The 25,444-nt window shown below is 42.0% G+C and overlaps 1 protein-coding gene across 3 annotated transcripts in view; it reads left to right on the top strand.

Annotated features, from left to right (window-relative positions):
- Afg1l (AFG1 like ATPase) overlaps window positions 1–25,444 on the top strand; it is a 176,582-nt gene that overhangs the window by 78,836 nt on the left and 72,302 nt on the right. For all 3 annotated transcript variants that reach the window (XM_057762430.1, XM_057762429.1, XM_057762431.1), the window contains one exon: window positions 13,441–13,499. In XM_057762430.1, the coding sequence (XP_057618413.1) occupies window positions 13,441–13,499 (59 nt within the window). The remainder of the gene's footprint in view (window positions 1–13,440; window positions 13,500–25,444) is intronic.

Raw genomic sequence — 25,444 nt, 5'->3', positions numbered from 1 at the left:
GATGCTGCACCTCCTGCTGTCCCGCCACACCTGTCCCCTGCTGCTGTCCCGCCACACCTGTCCCCTGCATGCTGTCCCGCCACACCTGTCCCCTGCATGCTGTCCCGCCACACCTGTCCCCTGCATGCTGTCCCGCCACACCTGTCCCCTGCATGCTGTCCCGCCACACCTGTCCCCTGCATGCTGTCCCGCCACACCTGTTCCCTGCATGCTGTCCCGCCACACCTGTTCCCTGCATGCTGTCCTGCCACACCTGTCCCCTGCATGCTGTCCCACCACACCTGTTCCCTGCATGCGGTCCCGCCACACCTGTCCCCTGCATGCTGGCCATCCTCCTGTGGAGCAGCTGAGCCTGTTGGGACCGGTGCTGCACCTGCTGCTGTTGGAGCCTTTGCTTGATATTGACGCAGAATAGCACCGGACTTTGTTCTCCTGGCAGTGCTTAGCATGGTACCAGCAGAGGGCGAAAAGCTGTCTGCAGATGAGCCATCCACCATTGGTTTCCGTTTGTAGCCTTTGGCGTGCTGCACAACCCTCTTCATCTTCTGGCAGGAAGGCAGGGAACCGTTGGCATTGCAACACTGGCAGGCATGTACCAGAGACTGCATGCAGCGTTGGATACTCAGGCAGCCAGAGTCTCCTGGTCTCACTGTGGCTATTGCTTGCTCGTTGTTGCTGTCATCATCCAAGCCAAGGCCTAGTTTCTCCATTTTTGGTCATGATTTTTAGTGTTATAGTAGGTGATACACAGGTCATAATCCTCAGTGCCCCACAATTTCTTCATGATGCCAAATTCAATTTCCTCAACTGTTACCAGGTGCAGGAAGCCATATTTATAAGTATTAAAGCTCAGATGGAAAGGGATCCTGGTAGTCAGGAGCCAACGGATACTGAGTGTTACAGCTTGTGTGGAAGAGTATTATGGCAGCTGGGAGCCAGCAATAGCACAGGTCTCAGTAAGCACAGCAGCTTACAGCCCTGCTCTAGGGAAAGGTTTCCCCAGTGTAACAGCTCTGCTCCAGCAGGAGAGGGCTTCTCCAGCGAAGTTACAGTTAGGCGGGTTCTAGGAGTATAACAACTCCCCTCTGTTACGGGAAGGTTTCCCCAGTGAAAGTGTGACAGCCCTGCTTTGCTCCGCTCCTCCATCTCCCGCTTAGATGGCCCAGATGATCCAATCTCTCAGAGTGCCTCTGTTGCAGTTTCCTCCGAGTCTTACATCCAGAACATCCTCAAGACTACTGGCTGAGATATCCTGCCTCAGAGAATATTCCAGTCAGGACTTGACCATAATCCTAAATTTTCTTTGGGTTTCCATAAGATTTTCAGCACCCCCAATCAGGAGGAAGTAGCCTAGAAAACTACACCCACATTCCCAAAATAACAGATTATGGATGTTTGTCTTTGTTTAGAGTGTTGATTATAAGTTGTTATGGATAATGGTCAGGAAAAAGGCTAAACAAAGGAGATTAGATTCAGAGTTCTTGTTTTGAAAAGAGAAAAAGGGAAAATGCTGTGGGATAATCTCTTGTACACTGAAAAGATTTGTCACTTGTATTAGTTTAATAGAATGTTGATTGGCCAGTAGCCAGGCAGGAAGTATAGGTGGGGCAAGCAGATTAAGAGAATTCTGGGAAGAGGAAAGACAGGGAATCAGTCACCAGCCAGACACGGAGGAAGTCAAATGAGAATGCCTTACTAGAAAAGGTACTAAGCCATGTGGCTAAACATAGACAAGAATTATGAGTTAATTTAAGTTGTAAAAGCTAGTTAATAAGAAGCCTGAGCTAATAGGCCAAACAGTTTATAATTAATAAAAGTCTTGTGTGTTTCTTTGGGACTGAATGACTACAGGACTGGGTGGTACAGAAACTTCTGTCTATAACATGGCATTAATGCCTCTCTTTATTTGATGCATTTATTCTGTTTTTGGGTCACTGTCTGCCCTCTTCCAGGTGAGAGGTGTGTGGGTTTGCTCTATGCACTATCAGAGTGCCTAGCACACAGGTAGATCTCAGTATGAGGGCTTGGAATGTGAGTGCATATTTCTTCAAGGATCTCTGGTTGCAGCGGAGAATAGATTGTGTGGATGAGTTTTTGAGACTGGGAGTAAGGACCGAGAAGGCTTTTGCAGCAGTGCTTAGGGGAGGGGATGGGGCAGTGGTAGGAAATGGTCAGCTGCTGTTTTTATTATAGGCAGAGACAACAGGGCTTGCAGACGGACCAGGTCTTGGGGATGGAAAAACAGAGATCAAACAAGCAGTCTACCACTGAGCTATCTCCTCATCTTTCATGAACTTTTGCTTTAAAAAAAAAAATGAAATTACTGATGAGACACTGTCTAAAAGAAAAGAAGAGAAAAGAAAAACAGTGGGAGGTGTTGGTAGACTGTTGGGAAGGACTTGCTGGAGGAGGTGTGTCACGGGGGGTGGACTCTTTGAGGTTTCAAATGCCCACAGCAGACCCAAAGTCTCTCTCTGCCTGCTGCCTGCGGATCAGGATGTAAAACTCTCAGCTACTGCTCCAGGACCATGTCTGCTGCCCACCACTGTACTTCCTGCCATGACGATAATGGACTAAACCTCTGAAACTGTAATCAAACCCTCAATTAAATGTTTTTCTTTATAAGAGGGGCTGGACAGATGGCTCAGAGGTTAAGAGCACTGACTGCTCTTCCAGAGGACCCGGGTTCAATTCCTAGCTCCCATATGGCAGTTCATAACTGTCTGTTACTCCAGTTTCAGGGGATTCAGCGCCTTCACAAGACATACATGCAGCCAAACCGTGAATGCACATTAAATAAAAATAAATTATTTTTTTAAAAAAGAGTTACTGTAGTCATGGTGTCTCTTCACAGCAACAGAGCACTAATTAAGACAAGAATAATACAGAAAGACACATGATGTGGACCTACAGCCTCCACACATATATGTACTCTGGTGCACATTTATTTCTCCCCCCATTCATATGCAGGTAACACTACACACATACACACATAAATACCAGATCAACTAAGTGAAAATGGTGTTTGCCTCTGCTTTAGCTGACTTGACAATGTGATCAGGATTGTCTTTGCACAATGACAAAGCTATGCCCATAAGTAGGGAGGCACTAGAATGATCTAGGAGGTTCTGTTGCAAATACTGTTGAAGGAAAAGTAGTGCTTGGCAGGGCTAGAAAGGAGAGCAGTGTCTTGAAGGAGCTCAAAGACCCTAGCAGTTCTGGGTGGTAAAGCAAGGCAGACAGGCACAAGGAGAGGCCGAGGGACACTTTGGAGCACAGATGTTGCAGGCATGAACAAGGTCCCAGGGCTGTCAGAAAGTGTGCAGAACTTGAGCTGGAGCTCGCCTTTGGAGAAGACAAAAGTTAACTGCTTAGGCACGCAGCGTTGCAACAGCTGGACACTAGTTAACTGGCAGCCTCTTTCACAAGCACTAGAGTATCTCCCATTAGCAGGGTGGACAGAAACCATCTTCATAGGCTAATTTTTTAGAAATATTTTTTAATTTTTTTTTTTTTGAGACAAGTTTCTCTGTGTAGCCTTGGCTGTCCTGGAACTTGTTCTGTAGACCAGGTTGGCCTTGAACTCAAGTATCTGCCCTATTGTAAGACCCTGGAGCTTGCCTCAAGCAGGACTGGCAGGGTCCCAGTGGGAAAGACTGCCTTCTTGTAACCTGAAGGAGGGGTTTCTGGGTGGAGCGTAGGAATGTGGTGGACCCAGGTAGATTTGTTCAGAAGTGACTGTAGACTCGAGGCAAGAAGTGGCTATGTCTTGGTCCCAGACAATGGTTCTCTAGTGGGGACTGTGTGGCTTGGAGGAGATTTAGCAGTGTCTGACTGTTCTACCCAAGAGCATGCATTGGCAGGCAGCAGCGCTGAGGCTGGAACTCTTGCCAGAGACATTGTTAGGGCAGAGCCATTCTCCATGCAAGAAGCACATGGACAAACATGTCAGGATGCACAGAATGAGGAACCTGGGGTAGGGTGATGGCAGTGGATCTGTGGGGAACAACTAGAAAATGAACCATGTACAGAATTCTCATAGTTTGTGTGCTAAAATGAAGTTTTTCTGTTTTTATAATATTCCAAGTTTTTCTAGTTTCACGATATTCCAGCAGGAAAAAAAATAGTAAGAATTAATTGGATGGTGACCCAAAGAGTTAGCAGTTCAGTAGATCAAACTAGTTAGAGATTCAAAATTAACTTAATGATTAAACTTGAGAACTCTGTTCAAAAAATAGGAAGACAGTGTTAAAGGAATGTAGACTGTGTGAGCTGAGCGGTTGTTCCTCATTGTCAATGTAATTTGGAGCACTGAAAAGGAAGCAGCCCCAAGACTGAGCCCAGGGTGGTACAGAGGAGGTTAGAATTTCTGCTTTTGACTTTTAAAAACTTAAAAAAATCTATTATTTTATGCATATGAATAATTTGATTGCATGTATGTCTGTCTGTACACCACATGCATGCCTGGTGCCATTGGAGGCCAGTGGATCCCCTGGAACTGGAGTTAACAGATAGTTGTGAGCCTCCATGTGGGTGCTGGGAACCCAGCCCGAATCCTCTGCAAGAGCAGCCAGTTAAGAGCCAGTGTTCTTAACCACTGAGCTATCTTTCCAGCCCCAGAACTTTTCCTTTAACATTAAAAAATTTTTAATTTTATGTGTATGTCTGAACAAGCATGCATGTGCACTCAAGTGTGTGCCGTGATCTGTTTATGGAGGTCTGTGAACAACTAGTGGGGAATTGGGCCTCTCCTTCCACCACATGGTTCCCAGGAATTGAACTCAGGTCATCTTGTTGGCTCAAATTTGTTTTCTATGTACTGTTTCATATATAATGAAAATGAATTAGGTAGCATTAAAATATCCTGACTAGGTGGATCTTTGTGAGTTTGAGGCCAGCCTGCTCTATAGGGCAAGTTCCAGGCTCTTCAGAGCTAAACAGGGAGACTCTGGCTCGACAGAACAAGGCAACTACAACAACGGCATCTCAGTGGGCATTGGACAAAGGCTGAGAACACATTTGAAAAACTACTACCTTTCCCAGTAGAGTTAGTTCATAAAACGGAAGTAGAGTTATCAAGTAATATGATATCAGAGCTATGCGTATTGCCTCAAAAGACAGGATTACATTTAGCAGTGAAACTATGGAGCATTTTTGTTGAAGTTATGAACTTTTCAAGGTCTACAGCTATAACATTTTTCATCTTTATAAATGAATTCTTTGAGAATTTCATGCAGGTTATTTTGATCTTGTTCACCCAACTCCTCATCCCCACTCTTCCTAGATTCCCTTCTTCTCTTTTTAACTAGCCCATTGACTCCAGTCCCTGCTGGATATGGGACCTTCCATTGGAATGTGATTAACTCACCAGGGGCCACACCCTTAAAGAAAACTGAGTCTCTCAACCTTAGAAGCCATCACCCATCCATAGCTCTTCAGTTAGGTGTACTGGCTCGTGAACCTCCAGGACTCCACGGTAGAAGTTAGGTGGTTGTGAACCCCTAGGACTCCATGATAGAAGTTATATGGCTTGTGATCCCCTATGACAGTAGTAGTTGCATGGCTTGCTCTTATCCAGGTCTTGTGCAGGCATCCACAGCTGCAGTGAGTTCATGAGTGCTACCATCCTGCTGATCTGGAAGACAAGGCAAGCTCTGGCTCTTGCCCCTTAGTTTTGGTCTGAGATGTGTTATAGATTCCAGTCATGGCTGAGGATTGCAGGACACCCTCTCTCTGCACCCTGACCAACAACTATCATTTTTTAATGTGGAACTAAATTATAGACAGAAAGAGAAAAACATGTTGGTAGATGATTAGGAGAACCATGCAAACCACACACACATACACACACACATATTTTAAGATTTATTTATTGTGTATATAATATTCTACCTGCATGTATGCCTGCAAGGCAGAAGAGGGCACCAGATCTCATTATAGATGGTTATGAGCCACCATGTGGTGGCTGAGAATTGAACTCAGGACCTCAGGAAGAGCAGCCAGTGTTCTTAACCACTGAGCCATCTCTCCAGCTCCCAACCACATATCTTATTGGAATTCCAGAACTACATAAAAAACACTATCTAAATTGCAGAGATGTCCTGAGCATACACATGGTCTTCATAAACAGAAAACACCCTAGCATTAGAACAATGACAGATACTACAGCATTAAATATGGTTAAAGGCAAAAGAACAGCAGCTTTTAAAAAATAGATGAGTGACTAGAACAAAGAGAAGTATGGTTCAGGAAATTTCAGTTTCATTTTCCTTGAAAGTCAGAAGTTGGCCTTGGTGGTCCCTGCCTGTAATCCCAACACCAGGCACGATGAGTCAGGAGGATGCTAAATTTAAGGCCACTATGGGCTCCATAGCAAGAGTCTGTCTCAAGGGAAAGAAAATCAGGAAAATGTAGACTGAAAAAGATTTAAGATTAAAAAAAGGCAACAGATTGAGCTGAAAACTCATTTACTGAACGATCATCTGAAATAAAGACAGCTAATGAAGTAAGAAGATATTACAATTACATCCATTCATATTAGTCTTAGAGGCACCGAAGTGGAGACATCAAGCCGTGTGGTGAAATGGGTGCTATTTGGCAGAATATCAGACCAGACCGCGGAGAACAGAGGAGTGGAGAATGTCAGTCCCTGGGAGAGCCAGTGCGGGATGGACTTCACTGAAGAAAATTGTGTGAAGTGAGGCAGATCACTCAGGGGATTGGGCAAGAAGGGAATTCTGACCCCTGCCGAGAAGAGTTAGCCACACTGAGTGACAATGTCCTCATTTTGTGTGGCCCAGGTTAGCTTCAAACTTGAGATCTTCTGCCTCAGCCTTCCAGATGCAGGATTGTAGATAGAAGCCAGCTTGCTTCTAGGATTTAACCTGTGCCTTTTACTTCCTAAATTATTAGAAAAGAAAAAAAAATTGAAGAATGCTTCTCAGAGCAAAATCTGTAAACCAGCCCAAATAAATGACTAAAAACCGTGAAACAGGACTGGACAGCTCAGTGACAGGAAGTACAAGTGGTTGGCATTTGTCTAGTTGACCCCCTTTTTGAGCTAAGCAAGCTCCTAGCTCAGTGACCTCCTTCGAGATGACAGTCAGGAACTCTGGGCACAGTAGTCAACCCAATTATCTGATGTTTCTGGAGAATGAAAAAAAGCAGACAGACTCCCAAGGGAGAGAAGTTAGAGGAGGGCCCAGTGTGGGCTTCAGGGCCCGGGATGATTGCTGTATTGGCGTCTTGGGTTCTGATGACAAACCCATGGATTTTATAGACTGAAGAATCAGATTAGAGAGTTTGAGGTGTGGAGCTCTGCCCCACAGGGAACTAGACTGGGATAGCTCCAAGTTCTGCGTACAAATCCTGCCTGAACCTGAGATTTCCAAACCACATCTCATCTCCATTCTCAGCTTGATTGGCCGAGACGCACCTATAGATCAGTGTAGCACATCTCTTGAGTTTGTCGGTAAAGGCATTTCCAGAGATAATTAACTAAAGGAAAAGACCTTCCTCAATTTGGGTAGCAGCATCCTAAAGCTTGGGGCCCAGCTAACATAAAAGGGCAATCTTGGAGCTTGGGTGCTGTCTCCCTGATCATCAGCTGCCGTGCTGGGAGTTCATTTGGTCTGCCACACCGTCCTTGCCCTGATGGGCTGCAGTTTCTAATAAACTAATAAAACATTTTCTATTTATTTATTTTCATTATTTAACGAAAGAGAAAAGCTGAATTGCTGTTGCTGCTTAAATGGTCTAAAGGTGCCCTTAAAAAATTCTATGATAAAATAATATTTTAGAAGGATAAGTCAGTTTGGCCCCAGACAGCCATGTAAATATTTTATTCTTATTTTATAGGAAAATTCCTTTGAATTACCTTTGTTATGTGCTTTTCTTCCTCTAAACCAGTTTGCACATGTATGAACAGGAATTTTCACCCTCTTGGTTTTGAAACTTGAATTTTAAGGAAAAGATCTGCTATCCACATGCGTCTCCGCAGCCTCGATGTGCTTGTCATTACTTCGAGTGTTATTACAGGTCTTCGCTCTGCACAGAGTCCTCATACTACCATTCTCCACCAAATGAGTGGCCCGCAATCCCAGGCCTTGATCTTATACAACCAAGTGTTCATTTGGCTCTGTTCAGAAATCATTTCAAAAATCACAGGCAAGATGGTGAATTTTTAACTGGTATTTAGTAAACCATGGCAACCTATGATATAAGTATAATATGAAATCTTTACATCTAAGGAAGTTAAAGCTATGTGTGAAACCCTTTGTAGCTAAATAATATTTCAGGAGGTAGAGCTATTGTATTGTAATTAGCATAATATTTGAATTGCAGAGGAACTTCAATTTAATAACTACAGCCCCTTTTCCATTGCATAAAAACCTAAAGATTTTCAAGCCAATGGATTTCTGCTTGGGATTATGTTTAGAAAATGCCCTCAGAACATAATGTTTGAATCACATGTCTTTATAAAAGCTGAGTTTTAAAAATTTAACCCTTTGAAACATTCAGTCTGTAAGGCTTAGCTCCTGCCATTCTCCTTTAGCTTTGCTGACGAGTGAAAATCTTTTTTTTAATTTATTTTTTATTGCTTTATAAATAATACCATTCAAAATTCCCACTTCTTCCCCTTCTCCCATTTCCTTCCCGCTCCCCCCACTCTCCCTCCCCCTCCAGTTCTAAGAGAGGGCAGGGTACCCTGCCCTGTGGGAAGTCCGAGGCTTAGGAAGGTGTGCATCCAAATAGACTAGAATCCCAAAAAGCCAGTACATGCAGTAGAGACAAATCCCAGTGCCATTATCATTGGCCCCTCAGTCTGCCCCAATTGTCAACCACATTCAGAGGGTCCAGTTTGATCCCATGCTCATTCAGTCCTAGTCCAGCTGGCTTTGGTGAGCTCCCTTTAGCTCAGGCACACTGTCTCAGTGAGTGGACCAACCCCTCACGGTCCTGACTTCCTTGCTCATCTTCTCCCTCCTTCTGCTCTTCAACTGGACCTTGGGAGCTCAGTCCAGTGCTCTGATGTGGGTCTCTGTCTCCATCTGTCACCAGATGAAGGTTCTATGGTGATATTCAAGATAGTCGTCAGTCTGACTACGGGACAAGGCCAGTTCATGCACCCTCTCCTCCACTGCCCAGGGTCCTAGCTGGGGACATCCCCGGGGACACCTGGAAATCCCTCTAGGAAATCTTTTATTCAACAGCAAGTAAGCTTTCACTGATTTCATTGATCTCAGAACTCCCAAAGTGCATGATTGTTAGTCTCCTATAGCATTAAAAAGGATAGGACAGGTGTGGCCGTACACACCTTTAATCTCAGCACTACTCAGGCAAAGGTAGGCAGTTCTCTCAGACCAAGTTGGTCTGCATGGTGAGTTCCAGAATGGCCAGCTAGGACTGCATAGTTAGACTCTGTCTCAAAACAACCAACAAACAAAACAACCAACAACAACAGCAAAACAAAAACAGCTTTAAAATAACACCTTGGCTTTGTTCTAGACTGTTGCGCTTATAGATATTCACTACTCCTGATATGTTTTTATAAAAGGATATCTAATATATAATAGAAATGACACATTTTAAGAACTGTCAGTCTATGGTGGTCATTTAAATACAGTACTCATATATTCAAAAAATTAAAAATTCATTGTTTAAATCATCACCACAACCATGTAGTAAATAGTTCTGCTTTTCCCCAAGTTTCCTGTGTCCTTTTGTCTTCACTCACTGTTGGCATCACCTTCTTTTGTCATCACTCACTGTTGGCCCCGCCTTCTTTCCCCACATCACTCACTGTTGGCCCCGCCTTCTTTCCTCATCACTCACTGTTAGCCCCACCTTCTTTTGACATCACTCACTGTCGGCCCCGCCTTCTTTCCTCATCACTCACTGTTGGCCCCGCCTTCTTTTGTCATAACTCACTGTTGGCCCCACCTTCTTTTGTCATCACTCACTGTTGGCCCCGCCTTCTTTCCTCATAACTCACTGTTAGCCCCACCTTCTTTTGACATCACTCACTGTCGGCCCCGCCTTCTTTCCTCATCACTCACTGTCGGCCCTGCCTTCTTTCCTCATCACTCACTGTTGGCCCCACCTTCTTTCCTCATCACTCACTGTTGGCCCCACCTTCTTTTGACATCACTCACTGTTGCCCACCTTCTTTTGACATCACTCACTGTTGCCCCACCTTCTTTTGACATCACTCACTGTCGGCCCCGCCTTCTTTCCTCATCACTCACTATCGCCCCGGCCTTCCTTCCTCATCACTCACTGTCGGCCCCGCCTTCTTTCCTCATCACTCACTGTTGGCCCCACCTTCTTTCCTCATCACTCACTGTCGGCCCCGCCTTCTTTCGCCATTGCTCACTGCGGATCCTTGGTCTTTGCTCAGGCAGCCACAATGAGTTGCTTTGGTTGCTGTTGACGGGCTTTTCTTTTCTCTAGCCTTATATCAAGGAACTGCCCAGTATACATTGTTTCGGGTCTGGTTTCTTTTGAGTGCCTATTGTACACTTAGTTTATCTTTTTTATTGCAGAATAGTATTTCATTGTGCAGATATGCATGATTTGTTATCTATTTACCGAATGCTAAACATCTGGATTGCTTCAGGGTTGGGGATGTTACAAATGAAGGTCTGGAGGTTCAACCTGGGCCTCATGCATGCCAGGAAAACACGTTACCACCACACAAACCCAGGCCCCACCACATTTTAATGCAGCTTCTCCAGCAGCTTTTGCAGTTGGTGAGAACTGTGGGAATATTTGATTTTAAACCCATTTCTCAAATTTTACCTATTTTACTCAACGGAGGTAAGGATTATAGCAAAGAAAAGATCTCATGTTGAAGCTTAGGATCCTCAGAGCCAGGCCAGCATTATCTTAACTGAAACTTCTTAATTGCCACAGACCACATGCAAACTCTTCCTTTACTATAATGATGCCACGATGAGTACTTCTAAGGAGAATAAATGTTTTCTAATAATCATTTTATTTTCATAAAATATAGCAGTTGAAATCTATCACAGTTATAAAATTTTCTCTAAACAAGGAAATATAGAAAAGATACTATAATGTTATATTAAAAAAAAACAAGATATAGTGTGATCTAATTTGTGTATTTACTATTGAGGAAACCTTTTTACTGTTTCTATTTTTATAGTTTTAAAAATTCATGAGCTTTATAGAATGTCTATAAAAGGCAGTTGGTTGATGCAATAAAATTTCAAACTCTTGGAAATTTTTTCCAGAGGTTTCCCTTAAAAATATTTTTAAGGTCCTACAGTTACATATGTGTGCCACCCTGAGCACCGCGGTTACAAATGTGTGCCACCCTGAGCACCGCGGTTACATATGTGTGCCACCCTGAGCACCGCGGTTACATATGTGTGCCACCCTGAGCACCGCGGTTACAAATGTGTGCCACCCTGAGCACCGTGGTTACATATGTGTGCCACCCTGAGCACCGCGGTTGCATATGTGTGCCATCCTGAGCACCGCGGTTACATATGTGTGCCATCCTGAGCACTGCGGTTACATATGTGTGCCATCCTGAGTACTGTGGCTACATATGTGTGACATCCTGAGCACTGCGGTTACATATGTGTGCCATCCTGAGTACTGTGGTTACATATGTGTGCCATCCTGAGCACTGCGGTTACATATGTGTGCCATCTTGAGTACTGTGGTTATATTTGTGTGCCATCCTGAGCACCGCGGTTACATTTGTGTGCCATCCTGAGTACCGCAGTTACATATGTGTGTCACCCTGAGTACTGAAGTTACATATGTGTGCCACTCTGTTTGGCAAAAGCCTACTTAAAAGAAAAATATAAAATCCTTAAAGTCTATAGGAAACATTATTTTGAGCGAGGTAACCCAGACACAGAAAGACAACTATCACATGTACTCACTCATAGGTGGTTTTTAAACATAAAGCAAAGAGAAACCAGCCTACAAACCACAATCCCAGAGAACTTAGACACTAAGAGAGACTTACATAGATATAATCTACATGGGAAGTAGAAAGTAAAGAAAGACAAGATCTCCTGAGTAAATTGGGAGCATGGGGACCTTGGGAAAGGGTTGAAGAGGGGAGGGGAGAGGCAAGGAGGAGCAGAGAAAAATGTAGAAACTCAATAAATATCATGGAAAAATTAAAAAATTAAAAAAATAAAAAATTAAAATTCTTTAAATCTATTGCTATTTTCTTTTTGTTTACTTTTGAAAATAAGTATATTCATGAATCTGTATTTTGTGTAAGCATACATTCACTGTGACACGTATGTTGTAAATCATGTAAGGAAGAAAATACTACCTTTGATATAATCACCTTGCATTTTAGCTTATTAAAAAGAGTACTTGGATTTTTAGACAATTCATTACAGTGGCCTTTCCTTACCTTTTAATCAAATATGTGACCTTAGGACACATTCAGGAGCAGTTTTGTCTATCAGTGTTTTTTTTTCCTGAAAGGGTTAATTTTACATGACTTTTAATTAATTACTGAGAATTTACAGGACCAGAAAAGATGATTTCCTTTCTGATACAATCTTCTATGTCCAAGGGCTAAGGACTTTGAGATGTGTCACCTCCTCCTCCTCTTTCTTTTTGTTTTTAGAGACAGGGTTTCTCTATACAGTCCTGGCTGTACTGGAACTCTATAGGTAGACCAGGCTGGCCTTGAACTCAGAGATCAAGAGTGCTGGGATCAGAGGCATCACTACCATGTTATATGGAGCTGCGGGCTGCGTTCCTGCCACCCAGCTCCCGGCCGCCTGGCTAGCTTATGCCCCGAAATAACAACACACAAACTGTATTCTTTTAAATACTGCCTGGCCCATTATATCTAGCCTCTTCTAGGCTAATTCTCACGTATTAATTTAGCCCATTTCTAATAATCTGCATAGCACCACTAGGTGCACTTACCAGGAAAGATTCAGCATGTCTGACCTGGCAGCTGGCTGCATCACGTCTGGCTCTGAGAGGAGCTGCCCTGTATCTGAGCTCACTTCCTCTTCCTCCCAGCATTCTGTTCTGTTTACTCCACCCACCTATGTTCTAACCTATGAGACCAAGCAGTTTCTTTATTAATTAACCAATGACCTTCCTCCATCACTACCACACCCAGCTCTGAGTCTCTTCTTACATGGATGTTTTGACTCAGGACTCTGGAAGGCGTGACTTTGCTTTTTCATTGTCTCTTCCTCCCATGTAAAGCCAGGAGCTGGGATGCTTCTGATTTCCTTTCTGTAACCGCTTACTTTTCTTCTATTAAAAATGTAGTCAGAGTCTTGGTCCTGTCTGAATAAAAATAATTTTGGTCAGTTTTCTTGTGCTTTCTTAGTCAGTAGAAAGTTTCATTTGCCAACCTAAAAGATAAAGTATCATTATGATTGAAGCTAAATAAAAAGCTTATGCATTTGTTTGTTTCAGATCTCTACAAAAATGGACTCCAGAGGGCTAACTTTGTACCATTTATAGCTGTCCTGAAGGTAAGGGGAAATCATTTGTTCATCCATTGCTTGAGACATGTAGATGATCGCTGAGTGATTCTGTGGCAGCACCTTGGTCTTGCATCAAGCAGAATTCATCTCCATATTTAGACAGTGATGTCCGAGACAAGACCAGAAAGATACCTTTTAAAAACAGTATTTCCCATGTGTACATGGGAAAAATGACAAATATAGTCCAAATTATTTCCTAGCTGAAACATTTGATAGTTTACATTTTATAAATCTTAATTTAAGGTTTGCTCATAAATATTATAGCAGAATGTTTAAGCTTATACATGGTGTTCTTTGTTTCCTTCAGGCTAATGGCCATTATTAACATGTTTTCCTAGTTATTAAAGTTGCTATTCTAGAACACTATTATTACAAAAATATTCTAATATATTTAAATGTGATTGCCATCAAGTTATCATGAAATTATGTCAAGTTGAGGTACATAAATAGTTTAAATATTTGTGTGTATCATTGCTGCATAGAGTTTAAAATAGTCTTCATTACAATATCATTAAGAATAAAATAGCCTCCTTTTTTACTGTTAATTTTAAGTAATTTCTACATGATTATTCACTAATTCTATAGTCTACCCACATTTCCTGAAAGCCTACTATGTGCAAAGTGCCACACTAGTCACAGTAAGTAATAGAATTACAAAATAGGGGATTTTTATCTCCAGGTCTTTATAATCTACTCGAGAATGTAAAATGTACACAAATACTTTAAAGGATATTGTTCCTAAATGAAGCACAATTATGTGCCAAATGTAATTTATCTAATTTTAGGTATTTAAATGTTCTCAGTTCTTATCACCATATCTGAAAAAGAATAAAGTTTTATTTAACAAAAACTAAACTTCAAAAAAATCTTCCTAAGAAGGAGTGGGATTGCCTTCAAATACTCTAAGCACACAGTCAGACAATCCCTTTGACACACACTTTAGCTGGGTTATTGTTGGTGCCTGCACTAACTCAGAAGAATTCAAACATCTGTTTCCCTGACCAATTTTTGTTTCCCGTGGATTTGAATTTCTCTGAGGTATTTTTAGATGTGAGGAAAACGTTTCCAGAGGCCCCAGACTGTCGATAATGTCTCCTTTGGTATTCATGCTTCACACATGGGGAGAGGTAGATTTCCTCCATACTCCAAAGTATGTACCCTACAAAGAGACCAAAACACAAACAAGAAATGGAAAAAATAGATGCCCAAAATAGTATCTTCATATGGCAAGCTATAGAAAGAGAAGACTCACAGACCTTCATCTATATACTCTTTTGGGGGGAGGAGGGAGAGCATAAATCTTTTTTCCTTCTTTTGGTCAGTAATTTATCATAATTCGATATACAGCACCATCAATAGCCAGCTAAACTGGCTGAATTAAATGTCATTTTCACTCCCTTTTCTGCTCTTAATTTTTCTGAAGAGAGAAGAACACCAGAGATGAATAATCCATAATTTCAAATTGAGCGCGAACTGACATGCCCAAGAAAGTAACGATTGCATTAGAAAATATCTAAAATGTCGACTTCATTCAAAGGATTTCTTACATGTAACAGGGCTGAGTTCAGTGGCAACACTAGAGCCGGGTCTGTGTCCGCTGGGTCTTACTCTTGGGTCAGCCTGACACAGACTAGAGTCACTGGGGTGAGGGAAACTCGTGGAAGCACGACCTCCATCAGATTTACTGGGAATATGCCTGTGGGGACATACCTGTGGGGACATACCTGTGGGGACATACTTGTCTTAATTGCTAATTCTGCAGTAGTTAGCCCTGTCCCTAGGCAGGTGGGGCCTGGGCTGCATAAGAAAGCTAGCTTGGGAAGCAATTCAGTAAATGCATTCCTTGGTCTCTGTTCAGTTTTTCCCTCCAGGCTCCTGCCTTGAGTTCCCTTCATGAAAGCCAAATAAACCTTTTCCTTCCCTAAGATGCCTTTGAACACTGTTTTATCAAAGCAACAGAAAGCAGAGTAGGGCAGTGAGTATATATGAAGATTCTTTTGTAAGTAAAGATGGCTTCAGACTTAACTGAATGACATCTTGCCTATTTACAGATGATAGTCATCAATCATACCCTCACCAGTCATACCTAGGGTGGAGTTCAAGTCGTTTTGGAACTTGGAGGAACTTGGGATCATGGAGAGGGCACAAGAGGAGTGGTCACGCTGTGTGTTTTAAAGTGGATTTCTGCTATGTATTTCTCTTGGCTGTGCCAAGATGAGATTCCAATAATATCTGTAAGTAGGCAGTGGATACATTTCCTGCAGTTAAGTTTGATCCTTTGGAGGGTTGTTTTTAAGTCATGAGGAATCTACAAAGATCAGCTTGTACTCCAGGCCTGTTTCCTCCCTTGAGAAGTGACTCATCTAGACTCTAGGCTGGGCTCTCCTGCGATCCACTGGTGTCCAGAGGGTCGTTTTCATCCTGGCTATTCCGAATGCTTCTCTATGTCCCAGTTTTGTGTGACTTATTCTTTATTAAGTTATGTATACTTGGCAGTTTTATAATTTAATGTTCAGCCAAAGACATTACTAATATGAATGAGATGGTCTCTAGTCTCAGGCATTTGAATCCTTGGTCCTCAGCTGGTAGCACTGCTCGCAACATTGCTTGGGTGTTGCCTTGTTGGAGGAAGTCACTAAAACCTTGAAGCCTGCTGCTAGTGTGTGTTCTGTTTTGTGCTTGTGGTTTGAGGTGTGAGCCTGCAGCATCCTGCTCCAGCCTACTGCCATCCTATTCCTGCCTCCTGCCATGCCATTCCTGCCTCCTGCCATGCTATTCCCGCCTACTGCCATCCTATTCCTGCCTACTGCCATGCCATTCCTGCCATTGTGGATATAACCTTCAGAATTATAAGCCCAGATAAATTTTTTATTCTGTAAGTTGCCTGGTCGTGATGTTTTATCACAATGGAAAAGTAACTAATATAGAATTTGGTACCAGGAATGGGGTATGTATATTCTGTGTTATATTATTGTCGGAAGTATAAAATTTTATTTTTATTTTATAGAGGGTTATAGTTAAGAGATAGCCTTGAAACTCAGAAAAGATTTTGGGCTTTTAAACAGTGTTGAGATTGGAAACCATGAGGACTTACGGATTGGACTAAATATGTTTTTATTATAGTATGGTCGTGAGTCTGTGGAGGCCAGGGAGTAGAATGTGGTGGTTTGAACGAGAATATCCCACATAGGCTCCGCTGTTTGAATACTTGGTCCCCAGTTGGTGGAGCTGTTTGGGTAGGTTAAGGAAGTGTGACCTTGCTGGAGAAAGTATGTCACGAGGGGTGGGCTTTGAGCTTTCAAAGCCAGCATCGTTCAGTCTTTCTCCCTTGCAGTTCAGAATGGGAGCACTCAGCTTGCTCCTTTCCCCACTTCTTGCTGGAAGTGTATGCAGGGCTTCTGTGCTTAGCCAACATCCCTAACACCTTGGTGTTTAATTATAGGCAGGTATCCCCACCCCCAGCTCAGGAACTCAGTCATGTGTTAACACAGACATAAAAAGTATAAATATAAAAACTATTAAAAGCAGTGACGAACACAAAGCTTTTGTTCCCATGTTATCATGCATGTTTAGAGGAGCAGTTAGATCAATGGTGTTCACACGCACATGAGGGGATACAGTGTGATCATTTGCGGGGTGCTTTTCTAAGAGTTCTGCTGATCACAGAACTCTGTTGCCATAGAAGGATGAAAACATTGTTCTGCACAGAAGAGTACTAGGAAGATGCGTCTCAAATGTTAGTTGAAATTGTGCCTTGTTGTAGGAGGCTGCATTTCATTTCCCTGCCACCCAGACTCCCGAAATAATCACACAGAAACTGTATTATTTAAACCACTGCTTGGCCAATCACTTAAGTGTATTGCTAGCTAGCTCTTACATCTAGAATTAACCACTTCTATTCTTTTATATTTTGCCATGAAGCTCATGGCCTACTGGTAAAGTTCCTGCTTCCTGCTTGCGTCTTTCTCCTCTGGTGTCTCCATGGCATCTTTCTGACTTTGCCTCCTTTCTCCCAGCATTCAGTTTAGTTTTCCCTGCCTAGCTCTGCTCTTTTGCCCTATCACAGGCCAAGACAGCTTCTTTGTTAACCAATGGTATTCACCGCATACAGAGGGGAATCCCACATCAGTGCCTGAATGATGGGATTTTAAGTGGATTTCCTCTTTTAGAGATTTCTGAAATGAAATTTCAGATTTTGATGAAATCTCATTTCACCAAAAATGAAATGAAATGGAATTTCTGAAATGAACATATATTATTACTCTCATGGAAAAAAAATTAGACAGACCAGATTTGTCCCTCTTTCTTAGGAACTCAGCAGATCTGGACAGGACTCTGATATTCAAATTGAAGTATTGAGCATGACCACCATACAAGTAAATGTGGCCTGTGTCTGTCCAGTTGGTGATGCTAGAACAATGTCAGCAATTGGGGGTTTGTAAAGAAGATGGATTTATTCTTGAAGCTCTGGAGGTCATGAATTCTGTTATCACAGAAACCACCAGATGTGGATCTAGTGAGCCCTCATGTGGTATCCACTCATGGCAGAGACGAGACAAATGTGAAGGGCACACTCCACAGCAGCCTCCTTTCGTGATGAGAGCATCAATCTATCCATGAGGACAGTGTCCTCATGACACAGCCACCTCCTAAAGGCTGACCTTCCAACACTAACACATGCTTCTTGGAGGACTCCATCAAAAGGCTATGGAAGGATGACTTGGGGGCTAAAGGCACTTCAGGCCAGGGACCTGAGTTCAGTCCCCAGAACCGTGGGAATCTGGAAGGAGAGAAGTGAGCACACAGCTGTGCTCTGACCTCCACATGCACTGTGGCATGTGTGTCCTCTCTCTCTCTCTCTCTCTCTCTCTCTCTCTCTCTCTCACACACACACACACACACACTTCTTTATTTTTATAAACAAAGACATATAGGAAGGAAGACCCACGAGCAGGAAGGAAAGACCTGACTAGTTGCTCAGAGTGCACGATGAGTGCACTGACTCAGACAACGAGAGAAGATGCAGTTTTTAATATTTTAAGAGAAATTTAAAATTCATTTTACTAATAAGGTGAAGGAGATGAATTGAATGTAAGATCAGAAGAAAAGTGAGCTGGCAGGGACCCAGGTTCAATTCCCAGCACCCATACCCATCTGGAATTCTCTCTTTTGAGGACACTGCACAGATATGTGCAGACGTGGGGCACAGACATACATTCAGGCAAAACACCCATACGCATAAAATGAACTAATTAAAATATGTATGGTATCTTGTCAGCTGGGTCATTGTGCACACGCCCGATGAGGTGGCATACTCCTCTCATCCCAGCACTCAGGAGTTGAGGCAGTAGGACTGCGTATTCAAGGCTAGCCTGGACTACATAGTGAGACTCTGTCCCAAATAGGCCAGTGGAAAAAATAAATAAATCCCTGCTACATTTCAGAGCCACTTAAATCAAAAACCCTACAGATATGTATTTTTGGACATATGATAATGTAGGAATTACAGCCTTCATGAAATTTCCTGAGCAAATTACTTTTAAGATTTCACACCACCAGTCAAAATGAATAACTTATAAATAGAGATATTACAGTAATGTAATTGGTGGTGGTTGAATTGAATCTGATTAAACATTTCAGGCAGTAACATTCTTATCATGTCATGTGAGCACTTCTGTAATTGAATTAAGTACGGGATGCTGAAGTACATGGCAAAGAGGCCTTGACCCGAATGAGCAGCTTGAGCAGAGAAAGTGGCACATGTCAGGGTTCCCCAAAGAGCATATGATACTTACACTGAGACTTGAAAGTCAAAAATTACTAGGAAAAGCCAAAGGGCATTGATCATAGAGGGGGTGTATGGGAAGGATGGACCATGAGGATTGTACATTTAAGATGTGATTAGTAATTAGTTCATTAATATTTTATGAACCACTTATTACTATTCTTCTGTTTACCTGAGGCTTTGAGAATTTGTTTAAAACTTAGATCCCCTCTCCCTGCCTCCAAATAAAAGCAGGATGTGTTTGGTGTAGCATGCAAACACAAGGGACCATATTGACACTTAGTGCTCTTAGATAAAAAGATAATTAACATAGTAATCTTTAAAGTCTGTAATTTGAAACTCCCTGTTGACCATCTGACACAATTTAGATAATTCTTCTAAAGTATGTATACTGGTAAAATTGTCAAAGCAGTTGCCAGGATCTGCACAGACTGTTCTTTACAGTTAGATGTGTCTCTCTTGGCCTCTACACTGTAATATTTTACAGAAACTTGATATCTGTATCCAGGTCAGCATATAGAAGCAGTAGCCAAATCTAGACTGTTATCTGCTTTTGTGAATAAAGCTTTATTGAAAAGCTTCATGTTTATTTCTTTGTATGTTGCCTGTAGCTCTTTTCACACTATAGCAACAGAGTTGAGTTCTTGAAGCAGACTAATGGTCTTGAAAGTCTAAAATATTTATGTTCTGTCTTTTTTCAGACAGTGTATGGATCCTCATTGATAAAGTGTGTGAGGTAGCCAGGCAGTGGTGGTGCACACCTTTAATCCTAGGACTTGGGAGGCAGAGGCAGGCTGATTTCTGTGAGTTTGAGGCCAGCCTGGTCTACAAAGTGAGTTCCAGGACAGCTAGGGCTGTTACACAGAGAAACCCTGTCTCAAAAAGCAAACACAAACAAACAAAACCAAAAAACCCTAAAACCCAAAATAAACCCCAAACCCTCTCCCCCAAATTAAAGCAAAACAAAACAAAAATAGTGTGAGGCACAAACAGCCACTTAAACTAATATGTGTAAACAGCATTTTTTTCCTAGAAATTTTACTTGTTCATGTAACAGAAACCTTGTGCTAGAGTAGATTCAGTAGCAGCTATCAGAGAAAGTGTTACTTCAAAAGCAGGATAAATGCGTGCTAGAAAAGAAGAATGTTGGTGGGTAAGAGCCAAGAGAGTGGCCAGGATCAGTTGCAGATGATTCAGTAATTTGAGATTATTGGTTTGTTAGAATCAAATGAAAATGTTATTTCCATATATACAGACACACACAGACAGACAGATGCACACATACTTCTGTATTTATTTGCAGTCCTGGAGATTGAATGCAGGCACTCACAAGTGTTAGTGAAATAAGTACTCTACTTCTAAGGCATATCTGTAGCCCTAGCTTTTACATTTATTGTTTTGTTATTTATTTATTTATTTATTTATTTATTTATTTATTTATTTATGAGACAGAGTCTTTAAACTGTGTGAGGTGTTTTGTTTTGTTCGGTTTTTTTTGAGACAGGATTTCTCTGTGTAGCTTTGGAGCCTGTCCTGGCATTCACTCTGTGGAACAGGCTGGTCTTGAACTCACAGAGATCTGCCTATCTCTGCCTCCCAAATGCTGGGATTAAAGGATGCACCATCACTGCCTGGCTTTAGAGGCAGAGTCTTTTTTTTTTTTTTTTTTTTTTTTTTTTTTTTTTTTTTTTTGGTTTTTCGAGACAGGGTTTCTCTGTGGCTTTGGAGCCTGTCCTGGAACTAGTTCTTGTAGACCAGGCTGGCCTCGAACTCACAGAGATCCGCCTGCCTCTGCCTCCCAAGTGCTGGGATTAAAGGCGTGCGCCACCACCACCCAGCAGAGGCAGAGTCTTAATCTATTTGGCAGACTGGCCCAAATCTCATAGTGTAACTCAGGCAAGAAGATTGCCTCAGGCTTTTGAGTGCTAGGATTAGAGATGTGAGCCATGGTGCCCAGTAATTTTATATAGATTAAAATATGTCTTAAGTGCATAGTGATTGAATAATATTCTTTCCACACAATCTGTGCTATCATTAGTATTTAAAATTGTGATCTTAAAGGTATGGAGGACTAACTGATATTTTGACAGAAGAATCTTATTAGCCTTAAGGGTGGAATTGGCTAGCAAAATGATTTCTGGTCCCATCTGCTTGGTTCTGTGAACAGGTGACCGTATAGACCTGTCTTTTATATTTGGGTAAAAATTCTGTTCACTTGGGCTGGAGAGATGGCTCAGTTGTTAAGAGCACTGATTGCTCTTCCTAAAGGTCTGGATTCAATTCCCAGTGCCCACATGTCAGCTCACAGCTGTCTATAACTCCAGTTCCAGAAGACCCCATACCCATGGGGAAACACTAATGAGCATTACAAAAAAAAAAAAAAAAAAAAAAAGAGAAAGAAAAGAAAAAAATTCTGTTCACTCCATCACTTACCACGCAGACTGTTTTGTCTGATTCACTCCACAGTGAAAGAAATGCTGTGTGTAGATTTTAAAGTTGACAGCTTCTGTGTGAATCTCACTGTCCTTTTAGAATTTTCATCGCCAGTTTAACTCTAGAACAGCTCTGAAATGCCGTCCCCGTGGGAACTGTCCTGTGTGGTAGCCTTTGCCGTGTTTCTAACAAAGATAGGCTGTCACCGGTAAGCCAGCATTCTGATCCTCTTTTACAGTGACAACAAGCGGCTTCTAAATTTTGAGAGTTCTTCATTTCCTCTTAAAATTAAAATTTAGGCGATTGACTCCTGGACGGTAACTATGAGCTGTGGACAGCAGCCAGTAGAGCATCCACAGTATGATTCTCTCTTTCGTCAGTATCATCTGGGAAATGAAATTAGAGAGCGATAGGTCCTAGCATCAACTCTTCAGAATTTTCCATTTCTGACAAAACGTTGCTCATTTGGAAGCACTGTATTTTGATTTAGCATGAGTTGATTTTAAATATGAAATGCATAGATACTTAATAATTGAAGACAGTAACAGTTTTGTTGCTACTAAGTTTGTACTATTTAGTTCAGGGGTGAATACATATCTTTTACTTGGTAATATTTCTGGACTTTTTTGTTTGTTTGTTTGTTTGTTCGAGACAGGGTTTCTCTGTAGCTTTGGGGCCTGTCCTAGAACTTGCTCTGTAGAATAGGCTGGCCTCAAACTCCTTCCTTGTGCTGGGATTAAAGGTATGCACCATCACCGCCCAGCTGTTATGCTTTCTTGATCAAAAACATTTTAAGAAGCTATTAGATTTTATGGTCTGTTTTCCGTGGGTCTTACTCTGCTAGTGGACACTTTGAGGATGTTCTGTACTGTAGTCTGCAGCTGCAAACTGTAGAAAAGATGCTTATGCCTTCCGACAAGACATTGTGGCCTTCATCTCTTCCCCTGTACTGGCATTAGGGTGTTAGAGTTGTTAAATAAATGGATCTTGTCGCTTTGTCCTGAGGTGGCATTCACAGCTGCTGGGAGTGGTTTGCCGGTGTGTTCGTGGTGCCTGCTTTTCTGCACTGGAGCTCTCGGGTTGTTAGCCTAGGGGTTAGCGTCCACCCAACTGCCCTCTACTGGACTGGCACCCGAGTCAGTCTTCCGCGGGGGTCTCTTTGTCAGCGTGGTGATGTCTTTACTTGGGAGCTGCCCTTTTAATACTTAGAACTGACCGGGACAAAGGAGAAGAGAAGTCCCAGAGCAGACCCCTGGACTCAAGAGAAAGCTGGTTTCCCGAAAACCACTGGTGTTCACTTGACAAAAACTGATCATTTGATGTGTAATCAATTTCTGGGATTTGCGACTCTTGGGCTAAGTAAATTGAGGAAATTGACCCAAGGTATTGTCATCTATGAGCTTATTTTGTGCTTGAGAAAAATTGACTTGAAATTACTGAGAAAAATATATTGATAGCAACAGGAATTAAACTTCATCAGTAATATGTGATTTTGTTTTGTTTTCTTGAAATGGATAAATAGGATTAAAATTAAAAATTGTTGTGATGTAATTTTAAGATATAATTCTTATTCATCTTTATCCCCAAATGAATACTTTGTGTTAGATAGCCTGTGGAAAAGTAATTTGGGGTATATGCTTTTAAAAAAATATTTTTTCCTGTCTTGTAAAATGAAAATAAAGATTTTCTATAAAATATATTAGTTATATACTTGCTTTTAACTGAAATACAAACAGCTGTGCCTTACATATAAAATACATAGTTTAGGACTTGAATTCTTTTCCTTGAATAAATAGTTATTTTCAGTTTAATTACAAGAAATCAGTTCTGTGGTGACAAAAATGGTTTAAAGGAAGTGTGTCTTAAATATGAATTAGTGGCTTCTTTGAATCATGAGATAAATTAGTTTAATTATACATGGCAATTTTCTCGGCTAGTGATGTAATGTGAAATAGAAGTCTCTCTTTCCCCTCCCCTAAAACTCAAGCCAATTAAAGGAACTTTTAAGCTCTGTCACAGGCCACCATGGAGGTCCGCAGAGAAGGACTGTAATCCAATAAACATTTCATTTAGATCATGAAAAGGAGACATGAGGAGAAGCTCCTTTAAAAGAGGGTGTTACTATGAGTCTACCCATGAAGAGATGCGAGGAATTTGCCAAATTAACCAAGACGTCCTCATATTTAACGCGCAAACGTGTCAAAACTAACAGAATCATTATTTAATTTGCTTGAACCCTACATTGAGGAACCTCTGAAAAGCCCCCACTGTGGGGCTGGATGGACAGGGCAGAGGGAGGTTGTGAGAAATCCAGATAGCACTTAGCCCTGGCCGGAGCTGGTCAGAAAAGGGAAGAGATAATTAGGGTAATTAGCGAGTATGAATCGTTGTCTCTCTGCCCTTAGCTTGAATAAATTTTGAAGAAGAAAAAAACCGTGGTGGTGCAAAGCCTTTGATGTGGGAAGAGTCATTGTGGCCTGGCAGCGAGGCGGGGTTTTATACTTTTGTCGTGGTGGTTGTGGAGCAGAAAGACTGAATGGGCCCTGCACCCCCAAGTCTGCTTTATACCAAGGACTTTTGGATTCTCTTGAAACAAAAATGCATCCCAAGTTTTCAGTTGTCCCTAATGAGGTAGGGGACCCCATCAGGGCTCAGAGGGAGCCATCTTTAGCTTTGTTTAAATCTTAACCACCGTTTTTTTTCTTCTGGAAAAATCTGTGTTTTTTTTTTTTTTTAAATCAACGCGTCTCCCCACCCTCCGCTGCTTAGCTTGCACCTCCGGTAGCAGAAAGGACTGTGCACAGGAAAGCCAAGTAGAAAAATCAGACAAAATTTGTCACACAAAGAACAACACATTTTTGTGTTTCAGTCCTCCCCAGTTGATGAACGTCTTCTGCCTTAACATCAGTAACATCGTAGTAAGGTTGTTTTATAAGGAAGATAGTAAGAAATCGTACAGGGAATAACTTTAGACTGCCTTCTGTGAAGCGCTTGTCCTAAAATTGAAATGGCGCTAAGGAAAGCAATAGTGGGGTACCAGGTATAGCATTTATGTCTTTAAATGAGATCAGTTTGACCAAAATATTACTCAGTATATTTCCTGTAAACTTTTTTATTTTTGAGTGAAGTACAAGCCTGGCAGTCTGGCTGTGTGTCCACAATAGTCTGAGCAGGGTTATTTTACTCCCCGGGAAGAGCTTGCTCCCGAGAAAGCATTGTATTTCCTTGGAGATTTTTGAGTGATCAGGGACAGCTGGGCCACCCAAAATCTAGTGTTAATTTGCTTTGGTTGATTTATGTTCACTTCGATGGCCCCGAATATTTTTAAATTAGTCCTCAGCAAAAATAAATTAGTCACGGGAAACTCAGCAGGACCCTATGGGTGAGGGAACGCTGAGGTGGCTTAGCTGGAGTGCCCGGGCTCAGAGCACTGCCCCTAGGCCAGTCTCCCATTGCTGACAGTTTCAGACACTCCCTTGAACTACTTGGCCGCATCGTCCTGTGAAGAAAGACTCAGATACGTGAGTGCCCAGCTTGCATTCAGTTCGTAGTCTCCTTCCAGCAGCTTTTAGCTGTGATCCAGTCATCAGTAGCTGCTCCTCCATGTGTGATCTGCGAGTCAATTTTTGTGCGTGTCACCTTGCTTAAGGATAGCTTTCTTATGACGTCGTGATTCCAGGTAGACTTCTTTCAAGCCATAATGCTCTGAGATGCC

Source organism: Chionomys nivalis, chromosome 2 (assembly GCF_950005125.1).
Source record: "Chionomys nivalis chromosome 2, mChiNiv1.1, whole genome shotgun sequence".
NCBI classification, from domain to species: domain Eukaryota; kingdom Metazoa; phylum Chordata; class Mammalia; order Rodentia; family Cricetidae; genus Chionomys; species Chionomys nivalis.
Note: the sequence above shows the minus strand (reverse complement) of the source record. Positions and strands in the feature narration are given on the sequence as shown.